This window comes from Clarias gariepinus, chromosome 22, assembly GCF_024256425.1.
Source record: "Clarias gariepinus isolate MV-2021 ecotype Netherlands chromosome 22, CGAR_prim_01v2, whole genome shotgun sequence".
NCBI classification, from domain to species: domain Eukaryota; kingdom Metazoa; phylum Chordata; class Actinopteri; order Siluriformes; family Clariidae; genus Clarias; species Clarias gariepinus.
The window spans coordinates 28,071,187-28,085,844 of record NC_071121.1 but is presented as its reverse complement, the minus strand read 5'-3'; the positions used below and the strand labels follow the sequence as shown (position 1 = coordinate 28,085,844).

The 14,658-nt window shown below is 39.5% G+C and overlaps 1 protein-coding gene across 1 annotated transcript; it reads left to right on the top strand.

The window, feature by feature from the left end:
- The first annotated feature begins 5,391 nt into the window (after positions 1-5,391).
- On the top strand, positions 5,392-12,424 carry LOC128510268 (BEN domain-containing protein 2-like). The gene is made up of 10 exons (XM_053482433.1): positions 5,392-5,531; positions 5,960-6,060; positions 6,648-6,725; positions 7,376-7,483; positions 8,252-8,615; positions 8,943-9,134; positions 10,155-10,276; positions 10,636-10,837; positions 10,978-11,181; positions 12,199-12,424. The coding sequence occupies exons 1-10, from the start codon at positions 5,519-5,521 to the stop codon at positions 12,345-12,347; spliced, it is 1,533 nt and encodes a 510-aa protein (XP_053338408.1). The 5' UTR covers positions 5,392-5,518; the 3' UTR covers positions 12,348-12,424.
- Positions 12,425-14,658: the final 2,234 nt, after the last annotated feature.

Below are 14,658 nucleotides of genomic sequence, written 5' to 3'. Positions count from 1 at the left end.
TACGAACCAAGGTGTAATTAAGGTTTAAATAAAGTGCAGAATGTTTTGGTTTAAGTCAGACTTTAAGGGGTTGCACTGAGATTGTGATGTGGGTTAGGGAAACACGCGTGACGCGAGATGGGATGGTTTAGAAATAAAAAAGCTAACACCAAGAACAGGTAGAAATTTATGAAAATGAGAAGTAAAGTCATGTGTGAGAGGAAGAGCAAGTATTTTAGTGTAGGTTTTTTAGATAGTGTATGTAAAGAAGATTGCTAAAATGTGAGGTTTTGTTAACAAGAGGCGGAAGAGCGACTTTTAAGCATTTGGAAGTTTTTCATGAACGACTAATTTTCATTCTTTATTTCCAGTACTAAGGGAGGAATCCTTTGAAAATACCCTGCTAACTTAAGTCATCCAAATTAAGACATTTTATTAAACTTTTGGTTTTTTTTATTATCAGATGATTAAGCTCTATTAAAGAAAACTCTTAGACACTGGTCTAAAAGACAACTTTAACCACTCTAAGCTAACGTGTCCAATTAGCTGCCAGGTCCTTATGGTTGGTCACTGTAATAGTCCAAAATATTTCATTTATCTAAGCTACTCAATGCTCAGTTTTGGTTATAATTGCACAAAAAAAAGTGTAGCACAAGATCCGAAGTGACTCCCTGTGTATGCTCAGAACTGTTACACTACAGTGCAGTTGAATCCTGGATTCTGATTGGTCAGAAGGTGTTGACTAATTCTCTAGAACAGCAGCGCAGGTTTATATCAAAGCATTTAGTTTCTATAGCAACAGTGCTTGTGTTTGGCGACGGGACGATCGAAGATACTGTAGATGTTACGATTTTCCAGATATTAAGCGTAAATATAAACAGATAAAGGGACACAGTTTAATATTGTAGCTTTAATTCATTCCCTATATGTCCAGTAGGGAGGGGTTCAGTTTTGTTTACACTTCAGTTGAATAAAATGAAACAGCAAATTTTTTTTAGCTAAATCTGTTAGCAAAGCTAATAACTGTGCCACGAAAAATGATTTAGTCAGTTCATACTGAGAGAAATATTCATTCCAACACGCGGAACTGTGTAACTGCACTGATACGGACGACTGCATGAAGTTTTGTCTTTTGCTGTAGTAAAAGTCTTTATACTAAAATGAAAAAAAAGAAAAAAAATCTGAGTTAATAAAGCGAGCTTCCTCTACAGGCTGTGACGCTCACGAGAGTCGTAGCGGCGCCTGTGATACACCTCGGGCAACTTTCTGTAGACACCAGCACCCGCACAGACGCAGAGAGACACGCCTTAAATGCTGGTGTGTGTGTGTGTTTTGGTACGGGCGATGCCTCACTCTGACCGAAAGCTTTGAACAACCAGTAAGCATCACTTTCTGTAAGTTTTGTACAAATTTGTGTATATATATTAGTTTTTTTTTTTTTTTTATGTTACTTTTTTTGTAATAAAAAAGAAGAAAGAAAGAAATGTTTTCAGAGTATACATGAATTCTGGGCTTTTGCATTTTATTGAGTCTTGTATTTATTTTTTAGTAAAGATTGTGGAAATGAAGCCCTTAAGCTGTGCAGCAGTGTGATGAGCTGCTGTGTGTGTGTGTGTGTGTGTGTGTGTGTGTGTGTGTGTGTGTGTGTGTGCGTGCATGGGTGCGTTTGTGTACAGAGAACACCAATAAATGTGACTGCTTTAAAGAACACTGTGTGTGTGTGTGTGAGCTTTCATGTGGGTTGATGAGGTTTGGGATGCGACTGATGAAGAAAAAAAACGTTTATTATTGTTATAAGTAAGAGTTGTAGTAGTAAGTAGACTCACCTCTGTGTGTGTGTGTGTGTGTGTGTGTGTGTGTGGAGATTGCATGTTATCCCCGTGCTTGGTGGGTTTCCTCCAGGTATTCCAGTTTCCCCCAACAGTCCCTTTGGTAGCGATCATCCCTGAGCCTCATGCCTTTATGCATTAGATTAATCACACGGTCCTGCGGCTGAGTCAGTCTTGTTTCTCCCAAACCAGCGTGTCTCAAACTCCATCCCAAACAGAGCAGTAAAATCATTTTCATTGATGCCTTTATGATTAAAGAACAAAAGCAAAAAGAGCTACAACATGTCAGCATTAAATGCCACATGTGTGTATAGTTAAGGTTTTAGGAAAATACCAAGTAATGAGGTGAACATTCAGTAACATGTCCACCCTGAAGCGGGTTATTTTCTATAATATCACGTCCTGAAGTACTAAAGAAGTGGCTGATGATTACAACTTATTTATTAAAGAATGACAAATTCACAGAATAATTGACCTCTGTAATTGAACTTCACACTACTATTGTTTTGAAAAGACTAATAGTAGTTTTTCTTCACTTACATTAAACTAATAATACATTTATCACATTTTTCTTCATGTTGTGATTCAGGATAGAATGTACAGGGGTTTAATGCATTTATGTGATTTAAATTAAAAATTATTATATGGATATGGAGCTTTACTCACTTTTTTCAACACACTGCTATTATTTGAACACCATTGTATACAGTATATAATGTATTCACTACCAGTCAAAAGTTTGTACACCCCTTCTAACTCCTTGATCGTTCCTGATGTTTATTTCTCTCTACACTGTAAAACATTACTGAAGGCGTTTATCTAAAATACACAATAATCTCCTCTGAACAGTTGATATTGAGATGTTTATCTGCTCCTTCTGCTCTGTAAAGCTTCATAACGGCTCTAATCTGAGCTGCTGGTTGTTAATTGGTGATTTCTGAGGCTGGTGACTCTAAATGAACTTCTCCTCTGCAGCAGAGCTCAGGTTTGGTCTTGTTTTCCTGCGATGGTCTTCATAAGAGACAGTTTCATCATGATGGGTTTAACAAACGCACTCGAGACAATACTGTTCTTGCAAGAACTGATCCAGAACAGCTGACCTTCATGTCTTAAAATAACAACTGACTGCTGGTGTTGTTAGTTCATCCCCAATGTCATGTGTGTTAATTAATAGTTTTGAAAAAATCCAGAATTAGTCTAAAATGTAAAGGATAAATCAATACTTGATCCAAACTTGTCTGGTTTTCAGTTTGGGCGTGATCGGTGATCGGCCAATCAGACTCAGATATAAACGATTCTGTATCGAGCGCAGGAACTTGAGTGGTGCAACAGAAACGTGTTTTTAGGACGGTACATTACTAAAAATTATGCGTGTTAAAGCCTCCAATCTGCCTTTTTCTCCAAACTCTTTCTCAATTAGTCTCAGACCCGCTTATTACACAGACTTACACCAGTCAAATTCATCAAAAATCTCCTGCGTTAGAAGCCCAGTGTGTCCATGTTAGAACCCGCGGACACCCACATGCTCGCAGCCGCTCGACCCACATGCTCACTGTCAAGGTGAGTTTAGAGACTTTAGAGGTGTTTGAGGCGTTAAAACTTAGCAGTTTCTTTAAAATCTTACAGGTGGCGAACTATTTACACATTTCCATCCCGTGCGTAGGAGGTAATTATTAAAATAAGTTTGTTTAGAAATAATAATTATGGCGGTGGCAGAGATAGCGCTGCTCAGTAACAATGTAGTTTTTGTTTGTTTGTTTAATTTAAAGTTATATGTTAAACTCTTGTATTTGAAGTCTGTTGGTATTGTTTAAATGCTGCGCTTGGTTTTTAAGTGAGAAAACTAATGTTATAAGGAACAGAATAGATTTAATTACTCGTTGAATGTTTCTTTATAAAGGTTTCAAATTATAACAAAATCTATTGTTAGAAAGTCTTTCATCAGACATAAAAAACACACCGTGTGTCAGAGCGTTGCTTGTTGCGGACACCGCCGGAAACATCACATCCACAATTGGGAAGCTGTGATGTGATGTTAGCTCTGTAGTTTAATTTAATTCAATTTTATTTTATTTGTAGAGCGCTTTTAACAATTATCATCGTCTCGAAGCAGTTTTACAGAAGCAAAAGTAAATTATGGAAATGTGTATAAAATGTAAAAAGTGTGTATGAATTAAAATGATCAGGTTGTCCTTTATAAGGGGGACTCAGATGGCAATAGGAAGAAACCTCGAGAGGAGCCAGATTCAACAGGGAACTTCATCCTTGAGCAATATCACCAGGATAGCATTCTTTCACCTCAGAAATATTGCCAAGATAAAGAATATACTGTCGCTAAACAATGCAGAAAAAAGTTCATGCTTTTATGCTTTTTTTCTGGGTTGGACTATTGTAATGCCTTACTGTCTGGTTGTTCAACTAAATGCATAAACAAGCTTCAGCTAGTCCAGAATGCAGCAGCGAGAGTCCTCACTAGAACCAGAAGATACGAGCACATCACCCCTATCTTATCTTCACTTCATTAGCTCTTTGTGAAATTTTACATCAATTTTAAAATACTACTCTTAAGATATAAAGCATTAAATGGTCTCGTGCGCGCAGTATCTGAGTGAACTGCTAGTGTCTTATGATCCGCCATGCCTACTTGTCAAAACCGCGTATTATGAAAATTATAGTAGGGGGCAGAGATTTTTCTTACAAAGCCCGGAAGTTATGGAATAGTCTTCCAAATAGTGTTCGGGACTCATTATAAATATTATAAATAGATTTGTCTTGGGTAAAGGAGCAGATTTTAAATTCAAATTCAAATTTTATTTGTCACATACACAGTCATACACAGTACGATATGCAGTGAAATGCTTATACGACCGCCAGTGACCATAAAAAGAGAATAAAAACTTATAATAAGAAATAAATATGAATAAAAGAAATACGATAGAAAATTAAAATAGAAATGTACTGTACATAAAAATAGAAATACATACTGTACATTGAACATTTTTTTTAAAAATTTGAAACTTGGCCAAGAAAGATGGTGTGCAAATGTGTATAAAAAGTGACTTGTGAAGGTGCCTTATTAAAGTGTCTTTGTGCAATGGTCCAGAATGTAAACATAAACATGTGTGTGTGAATGTGTCCATAGTGTCCATGGATGTTAAAAGATCTGGGGGACTCATGGACGTAGAGTATTATGGTGAACTGGTATGTTTAGATGTTGTCCTCCTCACTCTCATTGATCACTCAGGTTTGTTGACGGTGAGGTGATTGGTTACTTTACATCCCTTTTAGTTATACTGTTATAGTTAGTCCTGCCGGAGTCCCTGCTTGCACCCTACACTAACTCACAGCCTAAAGACAGATTTATTTAAAAGAAAATCCAGGAATTTACATGTAATGCTCAGATCAACAGTGTGTCACACACACACACACACACACACACTACAGTAACCCCACACAGATGATCATTCCTGCTCCTTCGCTGGTTATAATCCTGGCCATTGCACCTTTAAATGGAGAACACTCTGCGTTCCACGAGCGGCCGGAACGCCGTGTCCGCGCATGCGCAGTGCGCCGCTCTGTGTCCGTGTGGAAGAAGGAACTGAACAGTTTCAGCAAAATAAACCTCCACCTCTGTGTGTGTGTGAGAGTGAGTGTGTGTGTGAGTGAGAGAGTGTGTTACACCAGCGCCCGGATCAAAGGACCACAGGATCATGTCCTCACACGGTAACACCCGCTCGGGTAGAGACAGAGACAGAGAGACAGAGAGGAGTGTGTGAGGAGTGTGTGAGCTGAAAGACGCGCAGCTGTGCCTGTGTTTATATACATTGTTGCAGTCTAGGATACAGAATATCCGTCAGTCCGGAGATCAAATCTCTTTGTTCTATGGGCTTTATCACACACACACACACTGATTAATGTGTTTATAGAGAGAGAGCGCGCGCTGTGTCCCAAACACACTCCCTCTGGATCACTCCATCCCCTACATCTAGTGCACTTGGGTCAGGGGAAGATGACGAGGACATTTGGGACACAGAAATCTCTCCCTTTAATCAGATTCTTCCTTAAAAAAATAATTCCAGAAAGTTATTTTTTTATAATAATAATATCCTATTTAATCTGAACTGTTGTGTGTTTTCTTTTGTTTCCTGCAGATGACTGGGAGACCAAGCTGGAAATCAGGGCGTGTAGTTTTGAGGCCAGTCCAGCAGGGGGCGACAAACACAGAGACTGCAGCTCACCTAATGGCTCCATTGTAAAAACACAGAAACAAACAAACAAAAAAAATGTCTTTGTTTATCGTCCATTTGTTTTCATATTTGTTTAGAAAAATTAATAGATCATTTTAAAATCATACAGACACAGAGAGACCGAGATCAACAAAATCTCTGTAATATTCAATCGTTGTAAATGATCCATCAAGGGTATTATTTAATATCTGTAGTGCGTTTCTATTCCATATTATAAATATACTAATCTATATTCTGAGAATTGTAAATTATTTAATTTTATTGAATGTGCAAGAACTACACAATGTTAGGTACATATATAACTGAATATGCAGATTAATATTTGCCTGCCTTACTGCATAATTCTTTATAACAATTAGCCAATTTTGTCCATAAATAACAGAAATTTTTAACCCTAAGAAAATCTGGAAAATATATATAAATAAATTTTAAAAACAGGATTTAAAAAATTGATGTTCAAGTAAAAAAAAAAATCGCATCATGTGTCATGTCCCTTCATTTACTTGAAGGTTATAATAATCTCTTATGACACTCATTGTACAATTGTTTAGCTTAAAAATCAGACCCTTTTATCTTTTCTTTCTGTCTAAAGGGAAGGAGCGAGACATCTACAGAAATCTTTGGCACCGATCCTGTAAGGACTCTGGGAGAAATCCTCGCCTACTGCCAGGTAACACCGTCACTGCTCCAGAATTCTGTGATCTGATTGGTCAGAAGGTATTGATTAATTCTCTCTAACAGCAGCTCTGACAGTAGCGCATGTTTATATTAATGCGCCCTCTCTGATGCATTAAGGTTTCCATAGTAATGTTTCATTCACAGCGCACGTGAACGTAAAAAAAAAAAAGTTTGATGAATTTTTTTTTTTTTTTTTAAAAGGAAACTTGTTTCTATTAGTGGAGGGAGTCAGCGCTCTGTAACAATCAGATTTAAACCTTTAAAATTCCAATTCATCCAAAATTCTTAACTGATGAGCTAACACTGGCTTTTCTGTAGAAATCCCTTTCTATAATTGTATTTTTTTTATTTTTGTATTATTAACGCTAAGAGAGATGCTAGTTAGAGTTCATAGCTGCTTTAATATGAACAGAAACTTAACATTTAAACTTAACTATAAATGTCTATAAAATAAAATTTTTATAAAAAAATATAATACCTTTATATTTTAATAAATAAAAAGTGAATGAAAAGTGGCTTGAGAGGAATAAACACTTCCAGAGGTGCTGTTAGAGGAAACTAATCAGCTTTATGGTGGTAACACGCTGCTCTAGCATTTACACGACGTTTCTTGCCGGTTCTACTGGGTTCTGTTCCCTGCAGGTGATGTACGAGGCCATTCAGAAGCTGGATGAGAAGTTTGAGTTGCTGCAGGCGCGCGTGACACACATTCAAGAAGATCAGATCCACATCGCAGACGATCAGTCAGAGGTAAAACAAGCCAGCCGCTAAAGCTAATCATGCTAACGATCCTCCACCAGTTGAGCTTAAGATCTACCTGAATGTCAGTTGTCTAGAATCGAGTCGGCTCAGGAATGAGTTTAAGTCTGTGTAAGTTGTTAAGGAGGATTCACAGCCCTCACTTTGGATAAACCACGAAGCTTAGCAACTGTAAGAGCACGCCCTGACTAGCACAGAAACGTCAGATTAAACTGCGATTGTTTGCTATAAGAAAGTAAAACACAATACCAGTTATTTAAATAAAAACTTGAAATGTAATAATTTTTTTTTGTCAAAACATCTTGTTAGTCAGCAGACTTTGTTGGGTATAGCTGTAATTGCTAACAGATCGATGTGTTCGTACATTAGACGTCATCATCAACATGTTTAGCATAAGATAATTAGCGTTAATTCTCATGCGAAAAGATGTCAAGAAGATGTAAAAGATGCACAGTGAAGAGCTTTGTGCTATTCTATAGCTAGTTAGCTGCTTATTGAGCGGTTAAGAAACAATCAGAAAACGCATAAAATCTCTAGCTTTAAATAGCTACATCTGGTATATGTTTGCAGTGCATTATGGGTAGCACCCACACTGATATCACTGAAATTACAATAAACCTTTTTATGAGTTTTTGTTGAATCTTTATTTAATGCTTAAGAAAGTTTCTAATAATGGCTAAAGTATTAGCAAGAATACTACACCATGCTAATAGTAGCGTTTGAGACAGAAACTTAAACTCTTTCTATTACTTCCTGAAGATCTGCATGCTGGATGATACAGAAGCCGAGCAGATACACGACGAATCAGCTGAAACGACCTACCATGTCCTCCAGCATGAAGGTCCTCCCTCGGTTCCTCCATCACCTGAAGGTTCCAGGACCCTAAACATTATTGTTACCTCAGAGAACCCTGCACGCTCCTCGCCGTCTCCTCAGAGTCAGCCCCGGCAGTCAGGGTCGCCCTCCATGCCATGCCGCACTGTGAGGAAAATGCTCTTAAAGCAGCAGGACGTCGCAGAAGATGATTCCCATGTGAATTCCGGACACTCTTCGAAAAACGCAAAGGAAGTCTTGCATCAGCACCAGAAAAGTGCCGATCCTCAGACATACAACACAAGCGCAGGTACGGTACTTGAGCATTCTTGAGGTAAACCCCAGAAATTTGCTTAGCAGTCGATGCTAACTGTAAGGATGATGTGTTTTTTATTCATACGGAATGTTATATTATTAATTTATTACCAGATCTGAGGTAAATGTTGACATTTCAGTTAGTTCTGTCTGGTTTCTACAGACGCCGCCCCTTCACAAATTTCAAAATGGCTTAAAAACTAAAGAAACTTTGTTAGCAGCCAGCGCTAAATATAATAACTAATAGCTACAAATGTAAAGAGTTATTTTAATGAAATGTTAAGTATTATGTAATGACTATCTCGATTTATTTTTCCTCCAGCAGGAAGCAGAAGGTTCATCATCCCGAGCAGCGTGCTGATGATGGCCAGGGCTATGGCGAGGCCCACAGCAGCCGCTCGCTTCCTCATGCGCAGCCTCTTCTCCCGTCAGGAGCTTCTGCACGGGAGCATCAGAGGATACATGGCCAGAGGGTTAAAAAAACTCGACCCAGACAAAATAAACGCTATACGAGGTGAGATACTGACACTCACCATCATCTCTTACTGGTCAGCTGAGTCAAATTATATGACTCAATTATAAAAAGTAAAAAAAAAAAAAAAAAAAGTACACACTGTGGTGTCCAGTTCACGTGTGAAAATTATTCCTCGTGCTCCCAAAGTCGCTCTCTTGCACTCTATGAAGTTCTTTATGGGAAGAAGAAACCCTCCATAGATGTGATCCTCTGGTGATTCAGTACATTCAGGTGGTCAGCTGACTTCATTTTATTGCCCCATAACGTTACTGAGTCTAAACCTGAGTAACTGATCAACCCCAGATCTCCAGAGGCTTGTACAGTGGACACTAAGCATGATGGGTGCATCACTTCATGTCCTTCCCTTCTTACCCTGATGTGTCCATCGCTGTTGATTTTATTTTTTTACCATGCAACAACAAGTAGTTAGCATAGTGACGCGGTGGTTAGCACTACTGCCTCACATCTCTAGGGTCCAGGGTTTGATTCCCACCTCGGGTCTCTGTGTGGAGTCTCCCTGTGCTTTGTGGTCTCCCTCGGGGTACTCCAGTTTTCAAAGACATACATATTAGGCTAATTGGTATAGTGTGTGATTGTGTGTGCACCTTGTGATTGGATTACTAACCTGTCCAGGATGTACCCCGCCTTGTGTCTTAAGTCTCCTGGGATGGGCTTCAGGCCCCCCGTAGCCCTGTATACAGGATAAAGTGGTATAGAGGATGAATGAATGAATTTCATCAAGCGTGAAAGTCTTTAAGTGATCTCCATTCATGACATTTCTTTGATAGAGTTGACAGTTCAGCACTATCCTTCCAGGTTTTGATGGTGTGTTAAAGGGTTCCTAACCCAGTTCCAGTCATTTAAAATCTCCTTAGTTGTCATCTTTGCTTGATGCAGCCCAATAATTTGACTCTTTCTGTGAATAATTTGCATAGTGTGTGACGTACTGTATTTGTGTGTAATTCAAAAAAGTGTTGCAGTCAGTAACAAGTGGTGTTTTATTATTTTTGTTTGTCACAGAGTGGGCGCAGATGACGTACCCGGAACATGACCTGCGTGAGAAAGGGAAAGACTGGAAGGCTTGTCTGGCGGTTATGAACGAAGGAGCCAGACACCTTCGACTGAAGGACAGAAAGCGTAGGGTAGGTGATGTTTTGTTTAATATCTTTCAGAAGGAGTCTCCAGTGTCCTAAAAACCTCATGGCTTGGAGGCGACACTCCTCCAACTAAGCCACAGAATCTCATCCTAACAGCTCGCTTTATACTTTAATACCACAGTGCGCTCCACTGCACCCCCACAGGCTGGGTGGTGATGTTGCTTACTGGACTTTTGTCTTAATAAATGACTGAACAGTCCAAGGCAAAGAGAGATGACATTGAAGCATTCAGCTCTTGTGTTACTGATCTTCTACATGTTGTGTAAAATGAGGCAGTAAGCCATATTGTGTTGGAAGATCATTGTTCCGTGACTTTAACCCGTTGTTTCTTCTTTACTTCTCAGTTTAAAGCAGTGAGAAACGCCAGGGGACAAGAGGCTTCAGCCCAAGAATTCAAACCGGAGCCCACTGCTGAGATTGACGTCGAGCTCTCCGACGGTGAGACTGATGGCCTGCAGAAGAAGAGCGCTGTTAAGAACAAACTCAGAGAGTCTGATGATGAGGCTTTGTCGGAAAGTGATGGTTCGCACGAACCGGGTGCTCAGGGTAAGTCTGGAACGGGAACGATCGAATGAGAAAAAAAATCCTCCAAGACTTTCCTCCAAGATTGTAAACCAGTAGAATTGTGTGTGCGTGTGGTGGGGGATTCATTATCCTAATCAGCTTCTTCTCGTCTTTGACCGTAGTGTATCTGGGTCACCCGGATCGGGACGTGAAGGTGCCTCAGTTTGCGATGTACTCCGCCTTACAGAGACCGAATCCACCGCTTGTTGCTCGCTACCTCATCAGGTTCATCTTCCCGGAGGAAGTGCTGGTGCAGAGCAATGTGTACGGCAACGCCAAGTACGGCATCCTGCCGCTGGACCACAACAAGATCTCAGCGCTGAGGGGTGAGACATGCCCACATTAACCAGATATCCAAAATAATGGTAACACAAACAACTAGGATAACGTTAACTTGTATAGACTAGAATTCCATCTCAAAATGTTGGAATTCTAACTTTTGTTCAAACAACAACTCAGAATATGCTAATGAACCTTAGATTATGTTTTTTAAATTATAACTAAAACACCAGGGTTCAGTTAATGGCTAACTTAAATTATAAAATAGACCATAGAAATAGAGAGCTGAGCAGTTGGAATGTTAGCGTAGCATGTTTTGGTGCCTGTGTTATTAATTTACAGTTTATGCAAAAACACAATAAAAATGAAACCACAAAGATACAGGATGTGAATAGGGCGCTTGGCGTGAAATAGAAGCGCAAAAGCTGGAAATTGGCTTCTATTTTAATAATTATACATTAAACAATGAGGTGTTTTACAGTGTTAAACCTGATTTTGAGACAAAGTAGACAAAACTTGGATTATACAAGGTTAGAAAACTGGGGTGGAGGGGGAGAAATGCTTTTAAAGAGTTGGAAGAATTTAGTAACATTTTATAACTTTTTAAAATGAAAACATTTTTCTTAATATCTATTATTATTATTATAATACCTTATATTAGCTTAGTATTATATAGTATTTTTATACCTCAGAATATTGAAAGGGAGATGAACAAAGTCAAAGGGGAATAAGATAATAAAAAAGCAGAGCAAAAAAAATATATAAATAATAATAGTAAAGAAAACAAAAAGGCAGGATGACAGAAACAAAAGAAAACTAAAAAAAAATAAAGATTAAGGACAAAAAAGTGAGAAAAAAATCAATTAAAAAGAGACATATAAAGGACAAAAAGAAAAAGAATGCTGAACAAAGTAAGAAAAAATTAATTTACAAAAGATAGAGAAAAGTAAGTGGAAAAAGATAATTAAATAAAGGAATGGACAGAAGGAATAAAGAAATCAGAATGCTCGAGAGAGAGAGACAGAGAGAGGAGAGTAAATGAAGTGGTGTTTGTGTCACTGTAGAGCACCTGTGTGAACGTTTCCCCCAGCTGAGGCTGCACGAGGACGGACCCAACTGGAAGGCGTGTGTCTACGCCATCAACGGCGCCATCCGGAAAACACGACACACTCTGAAGAAATGTCACCAACTGGCCACGGAGATGCCGCCCTGATGACATCATGACCGCAAACAAGCCCCGCCCTTCTTTTTTTCTTTTCCTTAAACATGCATAAAAATTTACACAAGCCATGTCTGTGTCATTTTAATTTATTTGCAAATAAACAGTTCCAAGTTGAGCAGAACAAAAACAGCACAATCGATCTTTATTTAAATGTTCTAAGACAACAGATTAGCGTTCCATTGCTGCAGCGGGACACGAGAGCGTGGATCACACGCAGGAGCGAGTAGCGAACGTCCCGTCTCCTGTCCTTAACGCAGACGATCCTGGATGTGACGCCACTCCTTGTATAGTTTATTCTTCAGACCTGAAAGATGAGCGATTAACAGTGGTTGCTATGGTAACGTCTCAGTGTCAGTCATTTTGTTATACTACCACAACGTACTGAAGGCTGTTTTAACCACCTTTTAAACATTCTCAAAACTCGCCCCCTAGTGGCAGACACTTTCATTTTTGTTTGCAACATTAAAGTGTAGTGACACACAGGGTATAAAACAGAATTAAACTGTGAAAAGGTGAAATGTCTTAAAATACAACAAAGTAAACTTGATGTAACGTTAAGTAGCTTCTTTAAAGAAGCGCAACATCTTTACTAGCTAAAGAATCTGCTCATCTCCGCGCCTTAGATTGGAGAAAAAAAAAAACCCATCTTATCTAGAAACCTGCAAAGAGCAAAATACTTTGGTCCTGAAAATTTCAGAAAAAACTCACACACACTGATCAGTTTATTTTCAGAACGTTTTTACGAGCTGTTACCATAGAAACCATAATGTATTAGACTGAACGCATTACTCTTAGAGCTGCTGCTATATTTTTAGAAAATGAATCAACACCTTGACCAATTTAAATCCACAACTCAGACTTCGACACTTACTGATTCGCTTCCGCGAGATTAGATCTAGCTGTAGCAGGGCGTTTCCTTTGTTTTCGGTGACGCTTAACTGTGTTGTTCTTCTGTAAGTCATTATCTTGTAGCTCGTCCTCATTAGCGTCTTTAGCCGCTTCTTGTTTCGGCTTGGACACTCTCTGAGCCCGCCATCTCCTGGGCTTTTTGTTCTTCTTCCCCCCAACGGTCTGAGGAAAGACAGGGGCTGTGTCCTGCTCCTGTATAGGGTTCCTCTGCAGTTTTGGTTGAGGTGAAGGTCCGAGACGCTGGGCGAGGGACCAGGAGAGGTGACCGCCTTCTACTGCGACGGTCGGCTGGAAGGGAAAGCCATGCGAGATCATTAAGCATGAACCCTTAAACCATAATAAGTCTTTCTTTTGAATGAAATGATGTTAAAAGCACTAAACCTCCCTCTACACTAAACACACATCCTGCACAAGACGGCAGAAAGCTGCTCAGCTATACTGTAGCGAGGCTGCGTTTGGTTCCCGTGACGGTCTGAGGATCAGTGACGACAAGTAGCTTAACTGGGCACACGCATCTGCGCGATATGCTATCTGCTTTTTTTTTTTCACGGAAGTAACCAGAGAAAAAGCCCTCATAGAGAAAGCTACAGTACCTCCTGGGGGAAGTCTGGACTCCTGTATTTGTCCTGCAGGCTGTCGATCTTCTGCTCGAGCCTCTGCACCGCCGCTGCAAGGAACTGATGGATGGCGAAAGTCAAGTGTTTTATCAGTTAAAGTTACAGATAAAAGGATTATAAATTTGTTTTCTATGTGGTAAGGGGCATCCAAATGTTTCATACTGGGAACTAGATGGAGAAAGTCTTTCATCTCCTCGTTCTCAATTCCTCCAAATGCATTTTTTTTTATGAATAAGAACTAGGAACCACTAAAGAGCGACAGGTTCCTGTCACCATGTGTAAATAATCTGATGGCTTGGAATGAACCTCGAGGCAGCATGAAACTGTGGTTTCCGTTCAGATAGCCAGCCTGTATTTCAGAGTTGCATTTGCAACACTTTCTACAGAAACAACACGTTATGTTGTCCTATAATAAGATCATTCATGACATTATGACCACCCAGATAATATTGAGTAGGTCCATCAGCAGTGATGCACCATGTGTTCTGACTCCTTTTTATCACATCCAGCATTAAAACTTTTTACTGATTTGAGCCAAAATACACTGAGTCTTGGCTGCGCATGACCTTGTCACCGGCTCACAGATTCTCCTTCCATGGAGCACTTTTGGAGTTACCCTGACCCGGTCGTCTAGACATCAAAATCTGTCTAACCCTAGATCAAGGGTGGTCAGAGGTCACTCACTGATGCACAGGGGAGTGAAGGCTGATTAGTGTAGGTCAAAGTGCTGAAAAAGGTTCATGCTAGTTCTGATAGAAGTCTGAATACACAGTGTA